Source organism: Symphodus melops, assembly GCF_947650265.1.
Source record: "Symphodus melops genome assembly, chromosome: 13".
Taxonomy (NCBI): domain Eukaryota; kingdom Metazoa; phylum Chordata; class Actinopteri; order Labriformes; family Labridae; genus Symphodus; species Symphodus melops.
The window spans coordinates 17,099,872-17,126,205 of NC_136703.1; the positions used below are offsets into that span (position 1 = coordinate 17,099,872).

General features: G+C 42.3%; 1 protein-coding gene across 2 annotated transcripts; it reads right to left on the minus strand.

Annotated features, from left to right (window-relative positions):
- Positions 1-451: 451 nt before the first annotated feature.
- On the minus strand, positions 452-24,383 carry nup210 (nucleoporin 210). 2 transcript variants are annotated; one of them, XM_079360622.1, is made up of 40 exons: positions 23,767-24,383; positions 22,747-22,886; positions 21,557-21,688; positions 20,841-20,937; positions 20,568-20,718; positions 20,058-20,190; positions 19,738-19,896; positions 19,507-19,575; positions 19,298-19,404; positions 18,040-18,180; positions 17,804-17,941; positions 17,519-17,674; positions 16,966-17,164; positions 16,064-16,209; positions 14,951-15,169; positions 14,620-14,793; positions 14,238-14,430; positions 13,813-13,919; positions 13,484-13,588; positions 12,868-12,969; positions 12,631-12,759; positions 12,239-12,366; positions 12,010-12,145; positions 11,858-11,920; positions 11,207-11,386; positions 11,021-11,101; positions 10,792-10,923; positions 10,330-10,488; positions 9,964-10,055; positions 9,675-9,849; positions 9,131-9,306; positions 7,569-7,798; positions 7,272-7,408; positions 6,285-6,399; positions 5,372-5,518; positions 3,494-3,744; positions 3,159-3,363; positions 2,616-2,735; positions 2,118-2,195; positions 452-1,623 (listed from the first exon to the last, which is right to left on the minus strand). In XM_079360622.1, exons 1-40 carry the CDS (start codon positions 23,937-23,939, stop codon positions 1,520-1,522), a joined length of 5,679 nt encoding a protein of 1,892 aa, XP_079216748.1. In that variant the 5' UTR covers positions 23,940-24,383; the 3' UTR covers positions 452-1,519. The 2 variants fall into 2 exon arrangements, with proteins under 2 accessions (XP_079216748.1, XP_079216747.1); XM_079360621.1 differs by having other exon boundaries at positions 2,616-2,738.
- Positions 24,384-26,334: the final 1,951 nt, after the last annotated feature.

Consider the following 26,334-nt stretch of genomic DNA (forward strand, 5'->3'; position numbering starts at 1 on the left):
TTACTACCTGGATTGTATTTATGTTTATGTTGTTATTTTTTATTCGATTTTTGACTTTTGTTTTTGATGCTGCACTGCTGCTGCTGCTGTAACGCCCGAATTTCCCCATTGGGGATCAATAAAGTTATATCCTATCCTATCCTATCCTATGATCGTCAATAGGGTAAGACCAACTAAATGGAAAGCAAGGTGTAATAAAGTGATGAGCACTGAGGCAGAAAATGAATTCATGAGGATGTTTGTGTAGATAATGAAAAGTTGAGCGGGTGACAGAACCCGTGCTGCCAGTGGAAAACCAGACGCTGCTTTTGTTTTAGACCGGATTTAAATCTGTAAGGATTTTATTCCCAGAAGAATAAGTGCTTTCTGTTCTTCTGCGTGTGAAGAGTTGCCTTTCTTCCCCTTTAGATGCTAAAGGCGCTTCTTAACGTACGAGACCCGACACCGAGCGTTAAAAGTAAAAACTTTTATTAGCAAAAGCGTTATTCACAAACTTGTGTCCGTGTTATGTGCCAAAAGCTGTACAGATATGATTGTAGAATATAACCATGAATCCTCAAACACAAAAACAGCACTGACGCCTCATACAGCAAACGTGAATTTTTACTAGCTAACATAAATACGAGTCCTTGTCAACAAATTCTCAAATACAAAAATATCTCATTTAAAACAAAGTCACACTTTGATGTTCTTGCATTTCCACAGCGCTTCAGTAAGATCACATCGGATTCAGTATAAATTGAAGAAACATTTGAAAAACTAAAAAAGTTCACATTCCTTAACTGTTTCACATTGATGAAATCAACAGGAGCTACATGCATTGTGGTTCAAACTCAGAACTGTTAAATAAAGGAGAAGTTCAAATCCCCCCCCCCCAAAAAAATGCCCAAAACTCAAGTTCTTCCTGCATTTTCCCAGTAAGGATTCAGAACAGTAGACGGGTTCCTGGACGGACCGGAGAGGACGGACTCAGTGGACAACATTGTCACACAAAGAATGAGCTGCGACATAACAAAGGAAAATGCACCTTTTGTAGAAAAACAAACATGTTAACTTTTCTTTCCCATCATGGAAGGAGAAGAAGGTTTATCCTGAGACATTAGTTTTCACATGTCAAATAAGATGCATAGCACACAGGTGAAGGGCAAACAAACACAAGAAGCAGGCGTGTTCAAACGCAAAACGAGTTATTTGGTTTTTAAGCACTCTGAAAAGTTGTTGAAATACATAACTGAGTGGTTTTGTTTGTTTAAAAACCTTTTTAAAGTCAAACTTCAAAAACTTGTAGATAAACCTGTTTCCACACACACACACACACACACAAACACACACACACACAAAAACACACAAAGATAGCCCTGTAAGCATCTTACAGCTCTCAACTGATCTGTTTTATGAGAAGAAAAAAAAAAAAAAAGCTTGTGTAATGACAGAGTCACATTCAATATGCATTAATGGCCTGTGGTGGTCTCTTTTTTTTTTTTCCCCCCAGAAGTAGAAGACCTGCCTGAGAGCTTTATCAAGACCTGTAGTCTGGAGAATAGAGACGAGACCTGGGGCTGCTGTTCGGGTCCACTCTTGGTATTCTGCGGTTAAAACAAGTCCCGTCTGGAGTACCAAAACCTGAGGGAGAGCCAAACACAGCCATGAGCAAATACAGCAAGCAGAGCAGAATTGAGCAGTCACTATCAGGACAAAATGTATTAAAACATGAAATTAGTTTGGAAGATCAGTGACTCGCTCATTTAAAAAAGGAAATATTACTTGGTTTAAGGGTATTTTTTTGATTGTTCGTGCAGAAATCTCTCACAAACGTACGAATGCAGCCAGAGCGCGTTAGTCAATGCGCCTTCACCACTCATACAAGTTGGTTTTTGTTTTGCCTGGTTTGTGCTCAAACTTGTGTTTTTGAGGTGTTTCTTCAAAAACAAATCTATTCTGACACAAGAAAAGAAAATCATCCTGAATGCTTTCTGATCTATTCTCAGCGGAGCTTTACTGGATAGTTGCATCACAAATGTAAGCATTGAACATTGAACTTGAAGCTGAAGCAAAAAAACCCCCAAAAAAACAAACAATCCTGCTCTGGTATCCCCTGGGATGTGTCAGTGTCCTACCCGAGTCTGCAGGTGGCGTCCTGGCGATGAAAACGGGATGATAGGCCTTTTCCCTGGGAGAGAACACCGTGTGGAGGACTATCGGGAATAAGACGCAGTTAAAAACACATGATTACTAAGTATGAAGAGGTCCCAGGGACTCACACTAGTGTTCATGGCGAGAAGTAGAGGTTAATACGTTGTACACTTTGGAAGGAACTTGTTACATTAATTTTGTCATAAAAAAAAAAAATCAGTGGACCCAGCTGTGCTTGAAAGGCTGAAGGTGTTCATTCCTAAAAAACATACAGTGTTTGTTTTCGTGGCCTTGTTCAAATGAAAAATAAAAATAAATGAAAACAGTAATTGACAAAAGTGTATTTGACAGAAATAGAACACGATTATTCAAAAGATGACAAAGGGAAAACCTTACTACCTAATTATCATACAAAGAAATGAAGGAATTTAAATCCTTTTAAAGCAGGATATTGCGTTCCCTTGAGAGACGACGTGACCCACCGATGATGATGATCGCTGTGCCGGCCAGCAGAGAGAACAGGGAGAAGAATATCATCTGGTAGCTGTCTATCAGGGTCTGCAGGGAGTGTCCCCCCGGCTGGCTACCCACAAGAGAAGCTGCTGCTGAGAGAGAGGGAGAGGGAGAGGGAGAGGGAGAGAGAGACAGAGACATAAAAAGAGAAAGAGAGACAGAGACAGAGAGAGAGAAAGAGAAAGAGAGATTTTACAATTATAAACATTTAGAATTTGACCTCAGAGTTGACCTCACTGGATGTAGATTTTCCGAATTGTAAAAAGTTAAGCTCGGTTGCTTTAAGTTGTGACTCAATGAGGCATGAAGGCGACAGGGAGGAATAGGACAGTCATAACTCTATGACATATTTTATGACATAATTAGACTTTGGGCATCTATGAAATTAAACAAAAACAGTTTGTTCAGTTTCTTTCTTTTGCCCTGCTACCTTTCTGAGGCTTTACATGTTAAACCTGAGGCAACCTGACCGTGCGTCTGGAGGCACAGTGAAGTTGTACTCGTGTGCTGACCTTCCGTGGTTATGTAAGCATCCGCCACTGGAATCAGAGTGACTGGGATGAGCAGACTCTGGCCGTAGGAAGTGCTGCTGACGGAAATAGAAGCAGAGACCGCTGCCTTGGGGTCCACAGCACTGACGGTGTACTTTGAGAAACTGGGGAAGTCATTGTGCACCTCCTTCTCTTGGACAGCGATGTTTGCAGAAGTGGAAACCACCTGAAGACGGGGAAAAGAGTTAATTTGTAAGTTTGTTTTTTTCTAAAACATGATGCATCATATTTACTGTAAAAATACAACCATGGCACATTTCATTAGAGATTCTAATAGAAACAAGTTCTGGCCTGACCTCCATGTTGGACAGGGCGGCGGCGGGGCCGTAGATAGTGAGCTCAGCTGACGGGCGCAGACTTGAGAGCAGCAGCTCAGTGGAGTCAGAGTAGAGGCCCAGGTCTATGGGCAGGACGGCGCTGACTTGTTCCCCAGAGAAGACACTGCCCTCCAGGCCGGCCTTCACCAGCAGGTTGCTCATGGACATTTTGTGCATGCGGGTCCGCTGCTCTGTCCCTGGCAACTGGGTTATAGAACACGTGTAGAGGCCTGTGTGGGGGGAGTGACAGATAAATCACTGATGTGTGCATTTGGGACATGAGATGTCTAAATGTCAACGTGTGTGAGGTCTTGTGTAAATGAGGTTCAAAATGCATACATGCTTTATATTCACACTCAATTTTAATCACTGGATTTGTGTGTGTGTGTGTGTGTGTGTGTGTGTGTGTGTGTGTCCATTTGAACCTGAGTGGGATTCAGCTGAAAGAACACAGCCTTGTACACACAGTGGATCCCCTCAGAGATAAGTTAAGCGTGTGTGTGTGTGTGTGTGGGAGGGGGGGGTCCCTAACCCCCAACATAATTAGACCAGAGCTTTCAAGTAACAGAGACTTTCCTTTCCTCAGTTCAATACATCACACAGACACATTTTATAGTTCCTGCTAAATCCACTCCAAGAGCACTGAAGGTATTGGTTATTCCATTGTAAACAGTATTTTCCTGTCAGCCATGCAGGGCATGCACATAAACATCTTGGGTTAGATTCAACTGTCAGACAAACAGACGACTTCTCATTTCATTACAGCTGGCTGATTTTGATAAAAAAAAGTTTGCGAGCTGCTTTTCAAGAACAACGTTCAAACACAAAGTAAAGATAAAACATAAAGATGAAGGGATCGATCGTGTGTCTGTATATTGTGTTTTATTTTGAAATTGCCCGGACGCTCTGCAGGTTTCTTTGAAACGACTTCCAGACCGGTTCGTTCTATTCTGTCCAACTCGATGCGTTTCTTGCAGCGAGCTCGTATTGCAGCGTATTTTAAAGTGTGCGATATTAGAGTTCTGAAGTATCACATGACATGAGATTATCAGTGCTACTGAAACCATCAATGAGGCAGGGAGAGAGAGAAAGAGTAAAAGATCTTTGCAGGCAGACTTTAACCTTTATCTTACACAATCTGTTAGAACTTATAATTACTGTAAATTCCGGACTATAAGCCGCTACTTTTGTCACGTTTTTAACACTGCGGCTTTTACAACGATGCGGCTTATTTATGGATTTTTCTTGGGGGACAATGAGCTTCTGCCGCAAAAACATTTGACCTCGTCACATCGGATCTTAATATCAGATCTTAACACACGGAGAAATACATATGATGCAGCTTTCAAGTTAAAGGCGATTGACCTGGCTGTCAAAGAAGGAACTAGAGCTGCTGCACGTAAAGTTGAAACTGACAGCGACATCGAAAAAGAGACTGAGGAAGTGAGTAATGAAGTCATTCTGAGGCAGTGAATGGATGGACTTTTTCTTGTGAAATGTATTACGGTAATCTTTTTCATCAGCCGTGTTACAGACACTGTTCAATAAAGGATTTCCACTAGGCTTCGTATTTGCGGATGTAGCCGGTAGCCTACGTATTTAATTAAAAGTCTTTCTGTGTAAATAGCTCTTGTTATAACATGGACACCTGCGGCTTATAATCAAGTGCGGCTTATATATGTACAAATACATTTATTTACTTATTTTTTGCCGGTGCGGCTTATATACAGGTGCGCTCAATAGTCCGGAATTTACGGTAATAAAGAGAGAGTAAATAAAGCCTGGTGAATCTTATCTGAACAAAATGAAAGGACTCTTTAGGACCAGGACCGTGACAGGAGTTCAGCTCAAACTCACCAGTGCTCGTGTCAAAGCTGGTGTGCTTTGTGAAGACGTCATGAGCGGGGAAGTCCACGGCATCGCTGGTAAAGCTGAGCAGGCAGCTGACGGAGGTTTGTGGCTGCAGCTGAGAAATAGCTTCAGCCTGGGCAGAGGAACAGCTTCCTGCAGGACAGAGCACAGAGGCAAGAGATACAAGGCCTTTGTGCTTCAGTACACACTTTGGATTTGAATTTGATAAAAAAAAAAAAAAAAAAAAAAGCTCATGATAAGTCTGATTGTTTTTTTTTCTTTTCGTTTTTTTTCTTGAAACACGCACACACACACACACACACACACACTAACAAACAGCGGGGCTGCTATACAGGAAGCACACACCAGGGTGGTTCGGGGTTTGGTGCCTTGCTCAAGGGTGCCTCGTTTTTTTTGGTCCGCACCAGGACTTGAACCGGCGACCCTCCGGTTCTCAACTAAAGTCCCTACAGACTGAACTATTGCTGCCCCATATTTAGTCCTTTAGTAGGACATTTACACATTAAATAAAGGAGGGGGAGGGGGGGGCAGCAGCATGTTAGTTTTATTTAGTCCAAAGATTAGAAACAAAGAGAAACTGTTGCCAAATGTAACAGAATCCTGGAACGCCTCTGAAGATCTCTTCACATCCTGCTTGTTAGAATCCACACTGCCAAACGCAATAACTTATTGAATGGGGTTTAGTGAGATTTTATAAACATGAGAGGAAAATGTGAATGAATATGTTTTCGATGTGCTACACGGTGTTGCTGCTGTCAGACAGGAACAAAGAAGCTAGCTAAGCTAACAGGCTGCTTCCTGTCTATGATCCAAAAGTAAGAGTGGCGTCAATCAAGTCTTCTATACCTGGGTAAGAAAGTGAGTTAAAAGTGATAATTATCAACTTGTCATCACATACCTATGAGGTGGGTTCCTCTCTCTCTGGTCGTGAGCAGGACTTTTGTTTCCTTTCCGATCCTGACCGGTGTGGGCTGCGCCATCGCCGTTGTCCTCGTGGGTGTGTTCACCATCACCTACAGAACGATGCAGAGAAAGAAAAACAACATAAATCCTGAGCAGATTCATGTGTGCGCTGGGGTTAATCCCAGCACAATTTACATCCGTAACTAATCGCTTCCATCAATCACGGCACACTGACAGGAATACAAACTGAAATGAGTCTTTAATACAACATTAGAGCTGCCTCTTTCAACTCTCTTCTCACACATCCGTTCCTTTCTTTGAATGCCTGTGAGCATCTTTCTGGTGAAGATTAAAAAACAAACTGACTCGCTCCAAATATCATCAATTCTTACTTTGCTAATATAAAATTGCTGGTTACATTCAGCACATGGGCACAAAGGAGCAGCACTGAGTAGAGTATGATGACACTCAAAAGGACCAATTAATCCAACCCACACTCCATCATGTATGAGGAGCTTGACAGGGTTCGAGTCATGCACACACATCAAGCAGAGAGACTAATAGTTACTGAGAGGTGACGTCTCACTTTGATTCTTCTCCTGATATATTGTTGAGGGATTCATAAAATGCAATGCACTTGAAGAGATGCTCTAAATTCTCTGGAGAAATGGGACGTCAGAGTATGAATAAAAAAAATCAGGGGTGTGCGCTGTGTTCAATTCAATTAAAAAAAAAAGAATTTGTCCCTGGGGGGCAATTCGAGGGCACACAGAGCAGCAAATGAACGACAGTGCAACTATGCTAAAACATTAAACCAAGATAAGAGTCAACAAAGAATAAGTGTGTCAATAGTGTTAGTACAAAGTTACAAGGAAGAGCAGAAAGTCACAAGTGTGCATAGTAACGCTCTTTCATCACAGCCGTGACTTAAAGGAAGGCAACATCAGCAGCTTAGATAGTCGTTACTGTTCAGATAACACACCTCTATGTATGTTTTCAAGAAGCCAGCGATCTCGTAGTAAACGGCGGCCGTCCCAGCACTTCTGGCGACAGCTGCACCACTTTTAGGATCCACCTGAAGGACAGCATCAGCTGAGGAGCTCCAAGCACCATCACCGCCTGTGGAGAAGAAATTCACTTAAGAAGGGCCTCGAACTTCAGGTAGGAACTTTGTCCTCAAAAGCAATTCAATCAAATGCAGGACATGGCAGTAAAGATACACCCAATTAAAAATTAAAGTATGTCAATCTGCTGCTTAAAGGACATAAAGATGTCTAACCATCTAGGCCAGTCAAAAGGACACTGAAGCAGATGACGTCCCCAACCACCAGTCCATGGACGTCATCAGCGCCATGTGGGTGGATAGCGTGCTCCACGGGTATTGGAACATAGTCGGCCACGCCCATGTTTCCGCTGTCCCACACCGCGAGGAGAGTGAGGCCGACGTTGATGGTCCTCACAGTCAGAGTGTTGTTCCCAGGGCCCATCCCCACCTGCACCAGGTCGTCTCTGCAGGACAAGATAACAGCTAGTCATTACTACTGATGATTCATCCGCTAAACATTGTCAGTTTGTATGTTCTTCTAATGTTTGTATTCACTTCAGAGTGTGAGATTTTATTTATTTTTTTGTCATCAAATCACAAAATGAGAAAAAACTCATTCATCTGAAAATTAAAGTACATGAAAATAATACAAATAAATCAATCATCATCAGAAAATGAGATGCGTTTATGTTTGAAAAGTGGAAAAATCATTTATGGACCAAACTCAAGTATTCATCAAAATGAAGATCAAGCCTGTACCTCTCCTTTCTTATCTGTCATTATGATACACATGATTGTAAGCATATATGTCTTTGTAAAAAAAACGACTTGGTCCATTTCACTTTAAAGCACAAACTTTAACAAGAGTTCCAAATACAAAGCTTTCTTTCTTTTCTTTTTTTTCGGCATTCAGTTTATTTACTTCTACAAAACCTCAACAAAAACGTCTTCCGATCCCTTTCTACCTGCCACATTCAAACTGCTCCTTGGAGATGCAATAGGATCTAATCACAGGCCGGCGATACTCCCACAGTAGAGGCCTGCAAGTGCTCTGATTTTTAAACGTTTCCCCTCAAACTGTCCATTAGCATCTGGAGAAAACGGTAATAGAATCAATTTATGGAGCAGACAGATGAGGGAGTCCCTCATTGGCAGAGCAGCTACGCTTCTTCCAGCCCAGCACATCCCATTAATTTAACTCTCTCACCCAAGTGAAAACACACTCCAGTCTGAAATGAGGTTGAAAGGAACCTGCAAGAACATGAATTTTGAGAACTTAACATAAAGCCCGCCGCTCAACTCTGCCATGACCTCGACCACTATGGCTGTGCTCGTCAGGCAAATGTCTCGGTGAGTCATTGTCCTGGTCCTGATCTTGTGTGGCTCAACATCATAAAACACTTTGTCAAATACATTCATTTTCAAACAAACCTTGTTAGCCATATTTTACATTCTGTCCAGCTGGCAGCGGCTGAGAGGTTCGGGAGCTGACGTGACTTGCCCGGCAGAATTTGAAATAAGAGAAGACATAAGTCAAATGGGGACGGGCGAGCCTGCATAACAGGCCATTCAAAAAGAGGCCGTGATACTGCGCTATAAAAAGCCCCGGACAGCAGAATAATAGCCTTTCAACCTTGGGGCACGAAGGGAACTACAAAACGTGCCATGCTCCTTCCTCTTGTCTGAAGTCATGTTTCACTCAGAGCCCCACAGCTCATCGAATGAATTATTGCAGCAAACGAGAGCGTTCCCTCCAGCATGAGGAACCTTGGCGGACAGACAGCGTGCTCACTGACCTGTTTGTGGCGAACGTAAGCTGTGTGTTGGAGCTGTGCAGGCTCTCTCCAGCGCTGGCATGAAAGTGGACAGTGAAGGTGAGCACTATCCCCAGAGGCAAGGCTTTCAGGCTCTCTTTGGTGTGTGTGTAGAAGACTGGACTGGTACTGAAGCGCACATAGGACACAGGCAGCACCTGAGGAAGAAAGAGGAGAACCCGTGTAGTGCTCAGTAACTGCAGGGGACAATAAATGATCAGTGCTATTAATCTTTTATCACAAAAAGAACATTATCAGACTAATAAAAAGCGATGACTTTAGAACGCGCGTTCTTACGAGAATGCAAATAAGGAAGGTGCAGCCGAATGTCTTTTCTTGACGGCAATGCTTTTACTTGTTCAAAATAAAGTAAATGTGAATCATCTTCATTCACAATAGTTGCATTAATGGCTACCATGCCGTTTCAGCACACTGACACACACATCTTATATAATAAGGAAGAAGATACTGCTTTCGCAACCAGATATCTGAAACACTTCTTCCTTCCACCCGCTCTCCAACCGACCTTCACAGCAAGGATGAGCGTTTGATTGACGCCAAAGGTCTCGTGCGAAGAGATCAGCAGAGAGGAGATGCCGGTGAGAGATCCGGAAGAGAGAAAGCCCTTCTCATCCACTTGAGCGATAACGACCTGGTCGGGGCAGTCCAGCATTCGGTAAGAGACTGTGCCTTCACCGCCCCTGTTAAGACAGAGAGACAGCAGATTTATTCAACCTCTGGACGCACTTCTGCTTCCCTCTTGATGGCTGGTGTGTACGTAGTCACAACCTACTGTGCGGGCACCTTCCGCTCACCTGTTTGTTTGTAGTTTGAGGGCTGAGTTCGGAGCCATCAGTAACTCCCCGGCCTCAACTTCGGGATTCAGCATTTGCAGCTTGTCATAGACCTTGAGTAAAGCCAAATGTTGAAACTCCAATTATTTGTGCGCTTTAATATTCTTTGATGTTCATGCACAAGTGACATGACGTAGTTTAATGCACTTTGAAACAGGATGCATTCAGCTCAGACTAATCTGTAGTCTTATCACATTCAAAAGTTAACAGCATCCGTGCTGTGCCACCCAAACTGTCAGCTCTACATACAGTAGAGTGGGTTGTTATCTGCATAGACGGTAATTTTCTTTACAGTTTATTTAAAGGTGTGTTGCTACATTGCTTTACCTGGATCTGAATCTCATCCGTGAGCTCCTGCAGATTCCCCAGCAGCTGCCCAGCCTTCGAGTCTGTAACCCTGAGCGTCACCTTCAGCCCCGTCCGCCCTCTGGTTCTTCCAGTCACCCTCATACCAAAGTTGTGCTCTGATTGGAGCTCCACGTTAGCCTGCAGCAGGCAGACAGCATTATGGGAAAGGCAAAAATAGCAGCCACAAATCAAATTTGAAAAAAAGGCACCGGTGATGAGAGAGCAGGGATAAGGCAGAGGCTGACAGAGAAGCAGAGACAAGGCAGCTGCAGCTCATTTAATTCAGCCTGTAATACAGAGACAGCACATCGCAAGTCAATCTGATAAAGAGATCAGGAGAAGGGACAACAGTGGACAAAAATAGAAACGGTTCAGTGGCAGAGATATGTGAAATATCAAATGCAAGCAGAAAAAAAAAAAAAAAAATCCAGTGCATAGTACCTCGAAGTGTCTCGGCTCAACATCCAGAATGTCTCTTTTGGTGGTGGACCAGTGGAAGGTGAGGCGGGGAAGAGCGTTGCCAAAGGAGAAGGGTGTTTGACGATTGGTCAGACCCATCACGTACACGGGCATCTAAAAAACATGAAAGGAGATGAATACTAAGGTTCACTCTGGTGGATATTAAGGTTTTATTCTAGCTTTCCTTATGGGTCATTATAAACTGTTCCACCTGTGCGCCTGTCTTCATCCTTGTGATAGGTGCTCTGATTCGAATGGCAGCCAGTTGCACAACCTCAACTCCTACTTGATCCTAGGGACGAAAAAAAAAAAAAAAAAAAAAAAAGGAACATCTTAAAAAAAAAATCCCAGTGAACCATAAATACTGTAAGTCCACAGAGACCACATATCAATCTACCTGAGACACGACGACGAGCTTTCCACTCTCTGCATCAACAGCTTGGACCAAGCCGGTCACAGTGACATTACCGATGGCCACGCCCGTGACGTGACCCATGCTGTTAACGGACGCTATCTCCTCGTTGGAAATGGAGAAAAGGATATTTGACTGAGGCTGGGGGCCACCTTCGGATGTAACCTGTTAATGACAGAGGGAATGAGAAGGGGAAGGAGAGAGAAGAGGGGCAGATGAAAACACGTGTGAGTGATCTTGACAACACTGACAGTTTGGTCAATCGCGCTGATCATTGCAAGGTCTGATGATCTGCAGAAAGCTATTATCCTTAGTGTATTCAACTACTCAGGATTAGAAAAAAAAAAGAAAAAACTCCAACACAAATAATGTGCAGTGCATGTGTATTATTGAGTCTAATGTTTAGCACTTAGGAGGTCTGTTAGATGGGTAAAGGCTTTCTAATTAAAGCTCGAGCAGAGGAAAATGAAGGGCGAGCTGGACGCTGAAACCAAGAGCGATTCACGTCATCGTCCAGAAAAGTCTTGACAGGCGGCTCTTTTGGAGGACAAACTGAGAGGATCTCTTTTGGCAAGATAAATAAAGAGCCAACTGTTTCCAGACATACTGTGTGTGCAGCATCCATATTATACACACCTGCATCATTGCCCCGATTAATAGAGTCACTTTCCTTGGGATGAGCTTAAATGGTGGAAATACCTAGGTGCAAAACACAAAGAAAATGTTTCAATATGTGTGTGACATATTTAGGAGGGAGTCCGTTTTTGAAATATCACCAAAAGTTTTACCTCAATTTGCTGCGGTGGAGATGAGATTTTTTTCCCACTTTTGTCAACTACAAAAGCCGTTACAGTGGTCTGACCGATCGCAAGGCCTTTGACCAGGAACACAGCTGTATCTTTTTCTGTTAAATCTGCCAAGGCTCTGCAAACAACAACAACAAAAAAAGAAGAAGAAATATAAATGAAGCCTTGCGAGCTCTACCACCTGGAGAGCGTCAACAACAAACCAACTTACTTTAAAGAGACTATAGATGAGGACGCTTTGAGTTTAAGATTCATAAACGTGAAATAGCTGGCTGGGAAGGGCTTCTTATTATCGTCCAGGACTCTGACATAAGCCGTCACAGATTTGCCTATCTCCACCTGTGAAAGCAGATAAAATGACATCCATCAGCAGAGAAATTATTATTCCGGTTCACAGGCAGGGCGGACCTTGTTGGGTTGATTGACAACAGGCCGAATTCCATGAACGCTGGGTGGGAAGGAACGTGCAAGAAAAAGACAAACGTTATGTGTTGCTTTTGCATCGAGGCGTTTCAGGAATGTGTGATACTGATAACAGGGATCATCTAGTCAAGCAGAGAGCAGACCCTCCAAGATGAGGGGATTAAGAAGCTACAAACTGACCTTATCCACAACTCTCACATAAACCTCCAGGATGCCAGAAACGTGTACCGTGGCCTTGGCCGGGGCTGGAAACGCCAGGCAGAGGTCATGAACCATCACCTTGACCTCCCCTGGGTGAACGGGAGACACCTGGGCACAGGATGAGTCAAGACACGCTGTCATTGTAAAAACGTGGAATTCTTGGCATCATACGGCGACTTCCGATCTTATCCCACCTCGGTCCACCTTTCTTCTTACCTGAGCCGTTCTCTGGGCCTCCTGGAATACGACGTCCAGTATCCCTTTTGCACTGGTATTGATGAAAAAATACCCCGAGCCTTCTTGCAGAGCCAAGCTTGCCTGCAAAATAAAAACACAAACGTATGCTCGTGACTGTGACGAAAAAAGATTCCACGGCTAAAATGATGATCACGATGCGTGATGATTCAGAGGACCGTGCCAGCTCACAGTCGGGTCTTCCTGACAGCACGCTGACCTTGTATGTGAAACCCAAAAAAGGAAACCTCTGACCACACTCGCTCTTTAAAATCCTCTTACACAGGTCACTAGTTGTTATTTAACCCCAACAGCTGCCAAACACACTGCTCTTACATCACACAGGATTAGGAGAGGGGGGCCCAGGGAGGGATCTAAGGTCCCACTGCGCTTAGAGCAGGAACTGTTTTTGTCTGAATTCCTTCTGTTTGATAAAGTTCATTGGGAGGTTTGGTTTTGTGTGGGAGGAAAGTACTGAATAACTTCAATACAAACAGAAGATCTACTAAAGTTTTAGTTACTTAGAAAAAGGTGAAAAGCCAACGTGTCTGTGGAACACTGACAGATGTGTCACGGGCCTGAATAACCAATCACTTACCCGCACATCTGGATGGTTGTAAATGGTGACCGTGTCGGGGGACACCTTCACATCTTCTACCAACAGGAGCTCCAGAGTGGCCGAGACAGGGGTCAGGGGCTCATACTGTCAAGACAAAGACATGTTCAAAAAAAAAAAAGTAAGTGTTCTCATTGTACAATTTAAAACAACATGAAGGGGTTCATTAACTGGAATATGCCTCTCAATAACAGAACATGTATTTCAATGTAAAACATTCCTGTCACAGTTGAATCAGCATCGTCTGTCAAAATGTACGCAGGTCAAAACAAGTAGATTAACTTTGCGTTTGCGCGATCGGATTCACTCACTGGACTTGGAACGTCGGCTGCTGCGAGATGGGAAACTTGGTAACCCACAGCAGTCGCCGTGACGGCTGCCATGCCCGTCTGATGATGGACAAGAACAGTGCGACGTCCTGCCAAAGGCGATGGAAACAATAAAGGACGAGAGACAAAATAGTAATTACAGAAACAACAATCCAAAGTATTTGTCATGACTAATCTATAGAAGCAGACAGCAAAGAGACAATGAAAAATCTATTGTCAGTGATAAATGGATGCACAATCCTCCGCTGCATCTGCTGTCTTCGAATTAATTCCTGCCAGAGCTCTTTCTCCTGCTTCTCCCTCATTACTTTCAAAATGTCTCCACAAAAGAGACGAGTTCTGCAGACATCGCACACAGCAAAGTACAAAAAAACAAACAACTTAAGGCAAGTCGCAAAGTTTTTTACCATGAAGTTTCATCTGTTTGTTGCCATCCTCCAACTGCAGCAGCTCCATGGGCATAGTGGGTTCAACGCTGGCCACAGACACCATGGACGACTCCCACATCATGCTCAGAGAGCTGAAGTTGTCAAACTTCCTGCCTTGTTGGTCAAATGCAGCTAAGTCCAATATGGGGTTGCGGTAATTTGAAACAGGCACCTAAAAAAAAAAAAGTGATCTCTCGTAAATATTTGTCATCATGTGTGGGGTCTCTCACATTTAAAAAAAAAGAACACATTTTTAGAGTTTAAAAATCTTTCAGTGTGTTGTCAGGCTCTGGATGCAGCAATGAGGCATTCCTTCAGTGTAAACAGCGAGGTCAAACTTGTGAGTTGTCCGCAGACGTACCACTTGTTTGTTCTGCTGCAGCAGTGGGCAGGTCAGGTCCAGCTGTGGGTTGGTATACACCGGGACCAGGGTGAAGCGAGACGGAGGTGCACAAACAAACTTGACCACGGCCGGCTCCACGGCAGGAAAAGGGTTGGTCACACTGGCCACATTCCCCACCGTCACCTCCAGCACCTTCAAACGACATGTTTAAGAATGCAGCCTTTGTATTTCTACAACTGTTGTGAGTCAGTCAAGCATTACAGCGAGGACACGCTTGAATACAAAATGGTAACAGAGTGACGTGAAGCTGCACGTTCTATAGAAGCAGAAGGATTTCAGGAGATCCCACCTGCTCTCCCAGGATCTTGCAGGTTGCTCTGAGCCAGTGCTGGTTGAATTTGTGTGATGAGGGACCGGTCTGAGCGAGGCTCACACTCGACTCATCCTCAGCACGCAAGTTGCAGAAGAACTTTGAGGGCTCTAAAACCCAAGGCCGGGGGCCGCCCTCAAACAGCATGTCTTTAGATGATCCCAGAGTCACCACAGCCACAGATACAGGGTCAACAGCCTGGCAAACGCATATTAGAAGAATGAATGTTCACAAAAGTTGCACAAAGAGACCTTCAACAGGAAACTATTTTGAGAATGTTAAAAAAAAAAAAAAAAAAAAAGTTGTTTAGGAAAATAACATGGACAAAATTTAATAAAGACAGAAGACCTGCAAAAATGTCACAGAGGGACACACACACAAAAAAAGTCTCAGTCAGGCCTTTCAAAACTCCCAATTTTTCAATTGGATCAACATTTAGCTGCCAGGGCTAATCAAGTGAAGAACCTTTCTACATATTTTAAAGAATACAAATCAATCCAATTAAAAAGAAATGCACGGTCTGAAAAGTACTGCATCAAACCGCAAGTTACTGTACTGATTGCAAAACAAAAATGAGATGTGGTCACTTCATACTGTAACGTTAGGTTCTCTAGCACAGCAGCTGAAGTCAGTTTTCATTCGCTCCGAGTACCAGAGTTCAGACATGCAACACAACGCCGAGTATCAAGTGCGTAATGCATTATACACTGAACCCAGGAGGAGAACGTTTGAACACTTACTGATCATCTGAACTCAACTTCCATTCTCCGGAGAAACAGTGTGTATGAATATGCATGAATGTGTGTGTGTGTGTGTGTGTGTGTGTGTGTGGAGGAGTTTTTAATGTGATGATAAAAGCAAATCACAACAAAGATTTTTTTCTTAAACAGATTAAGAATATTACACCCTGCAGATGCCTGAACATATTCCAAAGATAATGTTTGAGGCGTACATTTAAATAAATAATCCAACCCTAAAGGAGTTAAGCAGTTTGAAATTAATTTTGAGAAATATCCTTCGAGAAGGCAAACTTAAAAGATTTCAAAGTTTACGATGAGCACGGAGCTGCGGGGATGAAACTTTTGGTCTCACTTTGAGAGGAAGATATGCAGCAATGGTGATCTTTGCACTGAGGTGAATGTTGCCGTGGTTGTAGCTGACAGTCAGCATGGTGTAGCCAGAAGCCAGGGCTCGGGCTCTCACCCCGCTGCAGTGATCCTGGCCTGGAGCCAGCCTCTCTGAACCAGGACAAAGAGAGAGGGGGGGGGGGGGGGGGGGGGGGGGGGGGGAGAGCTGAAGAGTTAGGGAGGATGCAATATGACAATGAACAAATAAGCAGAATGGTTCTCACAGGTGCTCATTTATCTTCCTACCGAAAACTACACCAGAGTACAGAGAGGTCCCAGCCCACTCTTGTGATTAATAATACAAGGTCACAAAATGAAAAAGTGTAGACACTGCAAATAGAGGAACTTTCAAAAGACTGAAAAAGACAAATGTTGTAATGACACTGTGAATGCTTTTAAACATAAAAAATGCTCCAGTGTAACAAAGGATAGCACCCATACCGTTTGTCAGACACATTTGATTCATTCTAAATGAAATTGAGGTCTACAGAAAAAAAAGAAAAAGAAGATATTTCTGTGCTCATTTTGTAGAAACTCTTCCAGCATGGTGTGAAACTGCAGTGTGCACTGACACAAATGTTTCCTGCGCTGGTGCTTCCATGAGAAATTGTACATATTGTTTAATGACTTGTGGTTGCTTCAGCGTTGCTCTGTAATGAATACGCACAATTTAATTTCAAACTGACTCTGGTTTTAATAAGCCGCTCGATGGCTGAGAGTCACTCATAACGCAACAAGATGACTCGGTGTCATAGCGATGCATTCACTGATCGGTGACCTTCAGTTTCAGCGAGTGAACTCACCAACAGCATGTAGTTTAAAGCAAACTGCAGGCTGTTGTGTGCATCGAATACGACACGGACTCACCATCTAGAAGCTGGAAGACACCGTGGTTGTCCTCTTCAACCTGCAGGTCAAAGTGGGAGCAGTCGCTCAACATGACCCGCTCTTTCTCCGCATCGTCCAGCAGGCCAAAGATTCTGAGGGGAAGATCCAGAACCAGGCCCACCCTGGCCTCTACGGGGCATGGAGCAAAGTCCATTGCAACCGGCTCAACAACATACACCTGGGAGGGGGGGGGCAAACAGGACCAAAGAAAGAAACTAGCACATTAAAAAAATAAGTTTATACAACCTCTAAAAGAAATAAATGTGTTTGCGTGACAATTAATGAAAAGAGATGAAATGGCTTTGAATGTAATGAAAACATGAACCAGAAATGACCACAAGATGCAAGTCAATAACCAATACTTTAAATTTTTTTTATCACTTTTCTTTAAGTGTAACTCATCTACGAACTAACCAGTGCAAGTTAAGAGTGACATCCAACCCAGCACGTTGCAGTACAATAAACAATCACCATGACGATAAGAATCTCAAAAGTAATAATGACAATAATAACGATAATGAGATCAACACACCTTCATCTGGCCAAAGTGGAGCTGGTTGCGGAGATCGTGAGCTTTAACGACACTGAGGCCAATGTCACTGACTGTTGTCATCACTCCTTTCACAGTCACCGTGGCAACTGCTGTGTTGGAGGCAGACCAGCTGAAATTTCCACTCCCGCCCGACGCCTGTCACAAGCACCAGAGAACAGATTCACATTGTAAACGTTTTATGACAAAGATGACGTCAAATAGTGATCAACTAAAAACAAACGTGTCACATATTCGACCTCTGTGCTTTAAAAAAGGGATAATTACCTTTATTGTGTACTGATAGGCTCCAACCTTGGGCTGCCATGGAAAAGTGAGTATACTGGGGCTAAGAACTATGGGGTCATAGATTTCCACATCCTGTTCACTGTGGACGGGGTTGGTGAGCGCGCGAGTCGTTCCACTCTGAAACAGAACGGAGGTCACGGGCGGTTATCGAGCGCTCTCTGAAGCTGCTTCAGTTAAAAACACAGACTGACGAGGTTTGACAAGGTTCGACTCACAGCATCCACGACAGCTGTCAGGGTAGCATCGATGACAGTGAGGCCTTCTTGCAGCGCTCTGACACGATGATAGGATCCATTCACAGACGAATGCTGCAGGTCAAAATACTCCACAGGGAAAGCAGTGCTGATACGGACATTCTGCCGAAACCCAAAAAAAGAAAAAACGTACACTTTAAAAAGTCAGGCTTTTGTTTAACTCATTCATTATTTATGACTTTTTATTGATCGTAAGTGTGAATTACTGGAACATCAAGCTCGCTTGCAAACAAAGAAAGGCTTTTCCTCAGGCGTTAGCTTTAGTTGCAGGAATTAGCCAGTAGGCTAAACTTTGAACCCGTCTCATTCAGTCATTCAAAAGAATCTACGCGTGTCACCGATCATCCATTCTTCCTGTCTGCTTCAAACCAGACGCCCACAACGACATATTATGCTAAGTTGTCATCATGGATGTTTAACGGCTAACACCAGAGTGTGACTGCAGCAGTGAAGAAAAACTCATTTCAGAGAATTACTGGTGTGATATTTCCTGTGCAACGGGAGGAATAGAGCACGTCTGGAGGGGCTGTGAGCTGAACTGTACGCTAACCAAACTTCTATCGAGCTGTTCAGCTTGTAATCCTTCAGTGTTCATTGTTCCCTAATGTTTTACTGTTTGACAAGTGACCTGCAGGGGTCCTGACTTTAACAAAGTGACCTGATAATGAAATCCTTTAAAAACACTGAACGAAGAAGTTATTCGTCTAAAATCCATATTTGTCCTATTTTTATTCTTAGATTTATTTTATGCATTTTTTTTTCCAATAATGACTTAATGTTACAGTAGATATTGAACAAACGTTCAATTTCAATAGCTCTGTCTATTTATTAATTTCTTTAAAAAGGTTATTCATTGATTTTTTTTTTCAACATTAACATTATGTCAAAAGTTTCAAAATTTCAAAATAAAGGCCCAAGCCCTTTGTTTTCTGTGTGCCTTCGTTAGGTTATACAGTTACACAGATATGTTGAGGTAAAAATGGAGCTAACAAAAAAAAAATCTCTGAACAAACGCAGAAAGGCTCCACTTTAGACGCTCTGAAAAGCTACAGCAGTTATTAAACCTTTAATGCTAAAATGTGAAATGTTTGATTGTGAACCGAGTAGAAGCGCTTCACTGATCACAGGGTGTTAGGGATGCGTCTTCCTAACTTTTGACACATATAAAGACAGTAACATGATTAAATAGTGAAACCTGATTCTCCTGCAGCCAACTTACATCTGAGAGGTAGATTTTGTGGCCCGATTTATCAAATACTTCAACGAGGACATCGTAAACTCGGCCTGTTTCCAGGACCCAGCTCTCTCCTGGATGGATTTTAAAACCTAAACAAACCACGAGGAACATAGAAATGAGAGACATCTTTTGATAACTGAGAACATGAAAACATTCACGTTGTGTTTTAATGGTAAGAGCGGGAGACAAACCGAGGTAGCCTGGTTCCACCACGTACAGAGTGTTGTTCGGGAGGTGAGACATTCCTTGCATTCGAGGGCCTTAGATGTCACTAAGGAAATAAAACCAACTAAAGACAGCTGCAGATTTCCCTGCTTGATGCGTGCCACATACACACTCACAATGAATTATCAGCTGAAGATGTTAAAGGATATGTTGTTTTAATAACCACTACTGAGTCAAAGTATTTGTCAGAAGGATACTCTTATGATCAAGCACAACGTTTATGTGCCCTTTTTGATTGGCTGTCGCTGTGGAGGTGCTTTGATCCAGACTGGCCACAGCAACCTCTGGCTTTCCATCGGGGTCGACCACGCTGTTGTGAAGGTGCAGCTCGTAATTATCAGAAGGCATCGGCAGCTCTGAGGAAAGAACATACACAGATTCGGTCAGGAGCTGGATTACCTCGCCTTACAATATCTGAAACTGAACAAAAGGCAAAGCTGCTTTACTTTTTTTTTTTTTTTTAAATATTCATCTGACAAATGGAACATTATTAGCTGAGTCTTTGACTTCACTGAACCTGTTATCATGCCCTGTCGAATCTTCAGGACTCGGTATCGGATGGAAGTTCCCGCCATTAGGTAGACGTCATGTTCGGGGCTGAGCAGGATGTTCTCTAAAATCAGCAGCCTCACCTCAGCAGCACCCACATCCTGTGTGGCACAGAAACCATGGTAACAGGGCAACACGGCTTCACGCCTCAACAAACCAGAATGCACTTGTGCTGCAGTGTTCAAATACAGATGGTCATTCAAGGAGGTGTATTTTAGGACACGACTCTTGCTTATTCTTGTCATATAACATCTTTGTTGGGGAACAGCTCAATGTTACATTCACGATAAGAAATGCAGGCTACAGGTTATTGTAGCTGCATAATCATTTATACCCAAATGATTACAATAAAAAATATTACTTTTGCTGAGATGTCTGATTCGCACCTAAAAAGCTAAAACTCAACGGCATATTTAGAATTAAGTAGAATTTTTGAAAAGCCAAAGAGCTATAGCTTTAGTTCCATCTTACTGCTTACCTTGTACAATGGCTCTTGAATTTTGGCTTTCAACTTAGCATGTCCTGTTTTCAGTCCCGACACCAATATGACATCACCCTGTTTCCCGACGCGCTCCATGTCCGATATGTATGCAAGCGGCGTGTACGTGGATTCAGAGAACTTAAGTACCCTTGAAAAGAGAGAGGAGGTACAAGTTAGGAGGAAATCAAAACAACGTTGCAGACTTCACTCTGTGAGGCTCCTCACATCGAGCCTGAGTGGAGAGTTAAATGGGGGGGGAGGGACGCTTACCGTAATGCATTGTAAGAATCAGAGAATCCATTCACATCTACGTCTTTCACTAAGGTCCAGTCGAAAACTAGACCTGACAGGGTGGTGAAGGTGTTTCCTGCATTAAAAAAAAGGACACGAGTCAGACATTCAGAGATCATGTAGACATGTTGGACGGGATGGGAAGAGGGGGGGGGGGGGATCTGTTCGGTTAATTAAAGCTGAGGTCACCACACGGCTCAACTTGCATAATGGATGCTGAGCACAACTTTTCTGAAAGCTCCTGCCAGCGGAATTAGCCAAACCGAAACCAATAAACGTTTCATCACAGGATACTCCGCGCCCTTCTATCCACCCCGTCCGAAGAATCCAAAATGCACTTCTGGACAAGAGCGAACAAAAACAAAGTATAGAGGCATCATCAGAAAGAATCAGGCTGTAGCTATAGCTCATTAAACTAAGTGCGTCTGCCCTAAATGGAGCCAGTCGAACAGAACAAACAGCCACCTCACAGTAACAGCCTGAGGGGAAAGAAAACGCTGCCTCAAGCCAGTGCAGTCATTACTCCGGGAAGTCTTCAGAATAGCAAAAAAAATAACAACAAAGCAGCATGGAGTAGTCACAACAGGACAATGGAGTATGAGTTTTGAAGCAAGTCAATGGGTGTCAAATTCATCTGTTTTCCCTTTTTTAGGAGCCCGATGAGTTGTCTCTTTGAAAACGTTAGTATATTTCACCTTCAGAGTCAAGTGCGTGGATCTTGAGCTCCAGTGGCGAGTCCTCCAGATGAAGTTCTCTGGTGGTCGAGACAATCTGGATCGCATCAATGATGTCAACGATAGCGTCACAACGCAGCACGTGTCCTGTCACTGAAGAAAGAAGAGGGGAACAAAACATTACACACACACACACACACACACACTGCACAAAATGTCAACAAAGAAGGAAACGCTCTGAGGTCGTTTGTTTGTTTTAAAGTTACACCAAATAAAGTGATGAGTAAAGCTGCACAACACAAACAGTTGTTCTTACTAAAGTACAGAAATCGACCTCCTGACCTGATCTCAAACGTTGTATTATTTGTGTAAAGGCAATAAAGAGTTAAAGATTTACAGCTTTCAGGAAAACGATTCACTGTTATCTAAGCAAATGTTGTGGTTTTTCTGGTCGAGTAAGAGTGCTGCTACATGAGCGATAGATTATAATCAGAGGATTTATTTTTTTTGTGAGCCAAAAACAGCTGCAGAGAGTTAGTAGACACTTAAACGGCGTCCCTGTGGTCTGAACAGAGAGTCCAAACTTTTGCTTCTCGGTTTTTTTTTTTAAAGAAAAACTTAAGATGCTTGTGTAAGAGCGAGTGAGTCGGGTTTTCTGATTACAAAGCAAATGCTCCATGCTGCCGTTCAGGACGAGGCATCAGCGCCACAGGACACAGATGACAAGAGGCGTTGCACAATAGCCAAGAAGGAAGAGTACTAGAGAAACATGTTACGCAACAGAATGACAGAATATCCATTAGCGTGGCTGCGTTTGAGCACATTTGAAGAGTTTTTAGTTGGCATGTCAGGGTAAAACCAGAGAGACCAAGAAATAAAACAGCAAGCTCAAAACCTCCTTTTTAAAGTTGAGGGTAAAAGGAAAGTGTGTGTACTGTATACTACAGTTTACATTACAGATCTTTGTCATTCTACATATTACAAAAAAAACGAAAACCTGAAAAAACTCTGACACAGAAGTTGAGCACGACTGGACTTGCCAACATCCTTGTCTGTTTCTTCACCAACTCATATTCACAGTTTCATAGAAACGTATTGACTGAGCCGTTCCTGCACACTTTTTTTCCCCCTCACAGTCACCCACAAAATCCATCCCATTGAATGACCATCATGTGTTGATTTGGTGTTGGTTGAGGTCATCGTGTATTTACCAACATCTTCAGCCAGAATGATGCTGGTCAGTCTGGACGGCTGGGTGGAGAGCGCCTGGAGAACAGCTCTCCGTGAGCAGCCTGTACCGTCTTCTTCTTCTACAGCCTGGATGCTTGCCACCTCAGGTCTTGAGGAGGACCTTAAAGAATGAAAGAAAGGACGTAACAGATCAGCTCATGTGCATAACGCTGAATACGTTGGTTATTAAGCATCTTATCAAAATGAGTTTAATTTCCAGCTGTTTTGACCATTTATTTATCATCCAAGTCAGTTTTTGAAGCAGAAATGTCAAACAGTTTGTTTATTCCCGCTTTTAAAAATATAAAAGATTTGCTGTTGAAATAAAAATAAAGACTGTTGGATGGACAAAAAATGTCATTTAAATGTGTGCTTTAGACATTGACCAATCTGGAAAATAATCTTCAAACTTCTAATAGTAGAATAACTTCTTTTTATTCCATTTATTTTATTTTACAGGGACAATGCATATTAAAATAATAATAATTAAAAAAAAAAAACATTGAAGTAAATATACCAGAGCTGGCAATAATGCTAGTTTTCATCTGCTGTCTCTGGACAGATCTTACAAAAGACTCCCGGGAAAATCAAAACAAATTCAGAAGTTGCTAAAAAAGCTAGACAGAGAAATAAAATGGCAGTAATTAAGCCGAGAGATCACATGTGAAAACAAGATGCAGCATTTGGTTAAAAATCATAAAGCATAACATGTAGGACAAACGTGGGGCACAAAGTAATGACCAGCGACCATAGACCATATTATTCTCAATAACAGTGAACATGGACATTCACATTTCCATCCAAAAATAAACTGTGGATATTTCTATAAGTAATAGAAGTTAGTTTTAGAATATACTTGGATGGCTTAAAATAGAAAACACACGAAAATGTGACACAGGACACCAGTCAAAGACATGCACATGAATAAGAAGTGTGGAGTGAACTCGGCCATGTGGCCTCACATGCTTTATGTAATGTGACACCCAGTTTATTTTACTCACCATCTGTAGCAACCCCCGTTGTTTATTTCCAATGTGAAGGAAATCTTAGTACTTCTGGTCAGCGGTAGCAACACTTTTGGTATATTGAGTTTAGCGGTACCATTAACTAGGATAAAAGTTATTGATAATAACAATAATAATAATACGAACGCTGATGATTTGAAAGAAATCATTTCCGCTTCATGGGATTTATTGGCAGCGACACTAACGGTCCAATGAATGAATGAATACTGAGTTCCTGTACTAGATAAACTTCCCCTGTCCCATTAGCTTAGCTCTACGGGCAACAATTTTGCTCTGCGACAGGCATTAAGGTGAGCTAGCATCTCAAATAAAGCTACTTTCTCAAGTCAAGCGCGATATCTTCCTGCTCAGTTTCAGTTTGAGTCGATCGGTAACGGATAGCTGCCACATGACAACAGTCCACTAGTGCTATTATTGACGTCCTTTGCCTTGTTTAAAGCAGAAATTCCTCGAAATACACAGAAGCTACTTATTATATAGTCTTAATGTTGATGCACACAATTACAAAACTACAGCTTCAGTGTTGCATATTTCGTGAAAAGACCCGCCATTAGCAATAATTACACTTCCAGTGTGCAGCATGCCGGGACCGAAAAAAACGTCACAGGCGAGGGCAGGCTGCATGACGATGACGCGTTTTCTTAAAGGTACAGTTTGTTTTTATTTTCAACACATGAAGTGAACTGATCTCGCTTAAATCACAAACTATACATTTGCTTCTTCCTTTGTCTTTGACTCTCAGTTCTTGCCTTCAAACCATGCTCTTTTACCTTAGTAACATGCACATTTTTCTACTCTCATTGTATATCAGCCTACAAAATATAGCCTGCTAAAACGAAAGGCTGCTCAATGAAAAAAAAATCGAGCTTCACGCCATTAGCTGAAAGTTTAATGTGTATTTTATTATTTCTACCGTGAAAGACAGAAAAACGGACATAGGCTGAAATAATGCTGATGATCTTATGGCTGTACGTTTTTTCATGTATTCGTCAGGCCTATAGTTCTTTTCTTCTTCTTTTTATTTTTTTTTAACATTTTGTTAATCTTGTGTAGTGTACTGCACATATCAAAACATTGAGAACATTGATGCCATGCAGTGTGACACCCTAATTAAAGAGTGGATCAGAAATTACCATAAAGTTATAGAACTTGATAACTTTGTACTTTGTACATTAAGTGCTTTCCTAATCCTTTACACTCGTGTCCAACCTTAGTCTGTGGGCCCTGGCCATGTTAGATAAAATAAAGCCATACAGACACACATGAATGTAAGCCTACAGTATCATTAAACACAAGATATGAATGACGAATACATTTGATATGCATGGCATTTAGAGGACGACCGTTTCACAAAACTGATCAATTTGTATGCAGTATTTGCATTGATCTTCTATATTTAACCATAACTCAGTCTAAAGCATGTATAAGATGGAACACACAACACAGTGACTGTCTGTTTGCCAGTCATGTTTGCATTGCATCTCTTTAGTGAATCCAGAGTTTGACTTTCGAGGTCTTCAACATTCAGTCAAAAAACATGCAGTGCATGACTTCTCACCCCTAGGTGTCACTGACTGCTCCCTGTATATTATTCTGACTCAAGCGTGTGTGACATTAACAACTAGGGGTTAAAATCATATAATAAAAGAGTAAAAACAAGAAAGTGGTTTGACTAAAAAGAAGCTGTATGGTAACATGTTCTAAAGTATAAGGATGCATCAATCTAATCAAATATATCTAACAGATTTCCCCATTGTGTGTGTGAATGAATACATCATGGGATTAAAGCAGTTTATGTTGAACATTTTTTTTGTAAAAAGCTTGCTTGTCTAGTATCTGCTGATTGGCTGTATTATTTCTTACCAGTCCTCTCACTGGCTTTGAAGTTATACCAGCAAGGCTCCTCCTTCCATAGCTGAGTTTGATGAGTAGTTACAGTTTGTTGCATTAGCTTTGAATGACCTGCAGTGTTTGGTGCTGTGATTTGGATGGGCTTTAATGAAAACCATAGTTGCAGCTTACACAAGTCTTCAGTATAAATACAAGCCTTGTTTGAAGTGATAACTGGTCAAACTGTTTTACATTTACTTCAGCTTACACTGTCCCATATTTCTCCAAAACTAAAACATCTAAAAGGGAAACTGAAAAAGACAATGTTCTACATTTTGACAAAGCCGCTCTGGGTTTGAGTTCCTTCATTCCATTTCATCTTTATACCCTGTATTCATGGACATTGCATGTTCAATATTAGTGGTGGATGATGTCATGTCTCAGAACATGGAAAATAACACCTGAGTGTCAAACTCTGTCTGCAGCACTTCACATGTCGACTCATGTCTAGACAACACAAAGTGCAGTACCAGACAGATCTCTGTCAAAGAAGAAAGTGCTTGAAATATCGAGCTGTTGTTAGGCCTAGCAAAGTGTTTTATGTATAATCCGTTAGCGGAACAAGAAATGAGCCATCTTAAGTAGGTCCCATGCATTGAAATACCCTTTTTTTTGCCTGTATTGTTGTTTAGTTCTTTTTTTTACATTTTAATA

Bases quoted from the DNA above. Each gene is read 5' to 3' on its own strand.
- nup210 (XM_079360621.1), bottom strand. From the start codon at position 23,939: ATGATTTCTTTCAAATCATCAGCGTTCGTATTATTATTATTGTTATTA. The intron at 20,719-20,840 runs GTAAGCGTCCCT...TCTCTTTTCAAG, and splicing joins GATTCTTACAATGCATTACG to GGTACTTAAGTTCTCTGAAT. The intron at 12,146-12,238 runs GTAAGTTGGTTT...TGTTGTTTGCAG, and splicing joins TCATCTATAGTCTCTTTAAA to AGCCTTGGCAGATTTAACAG.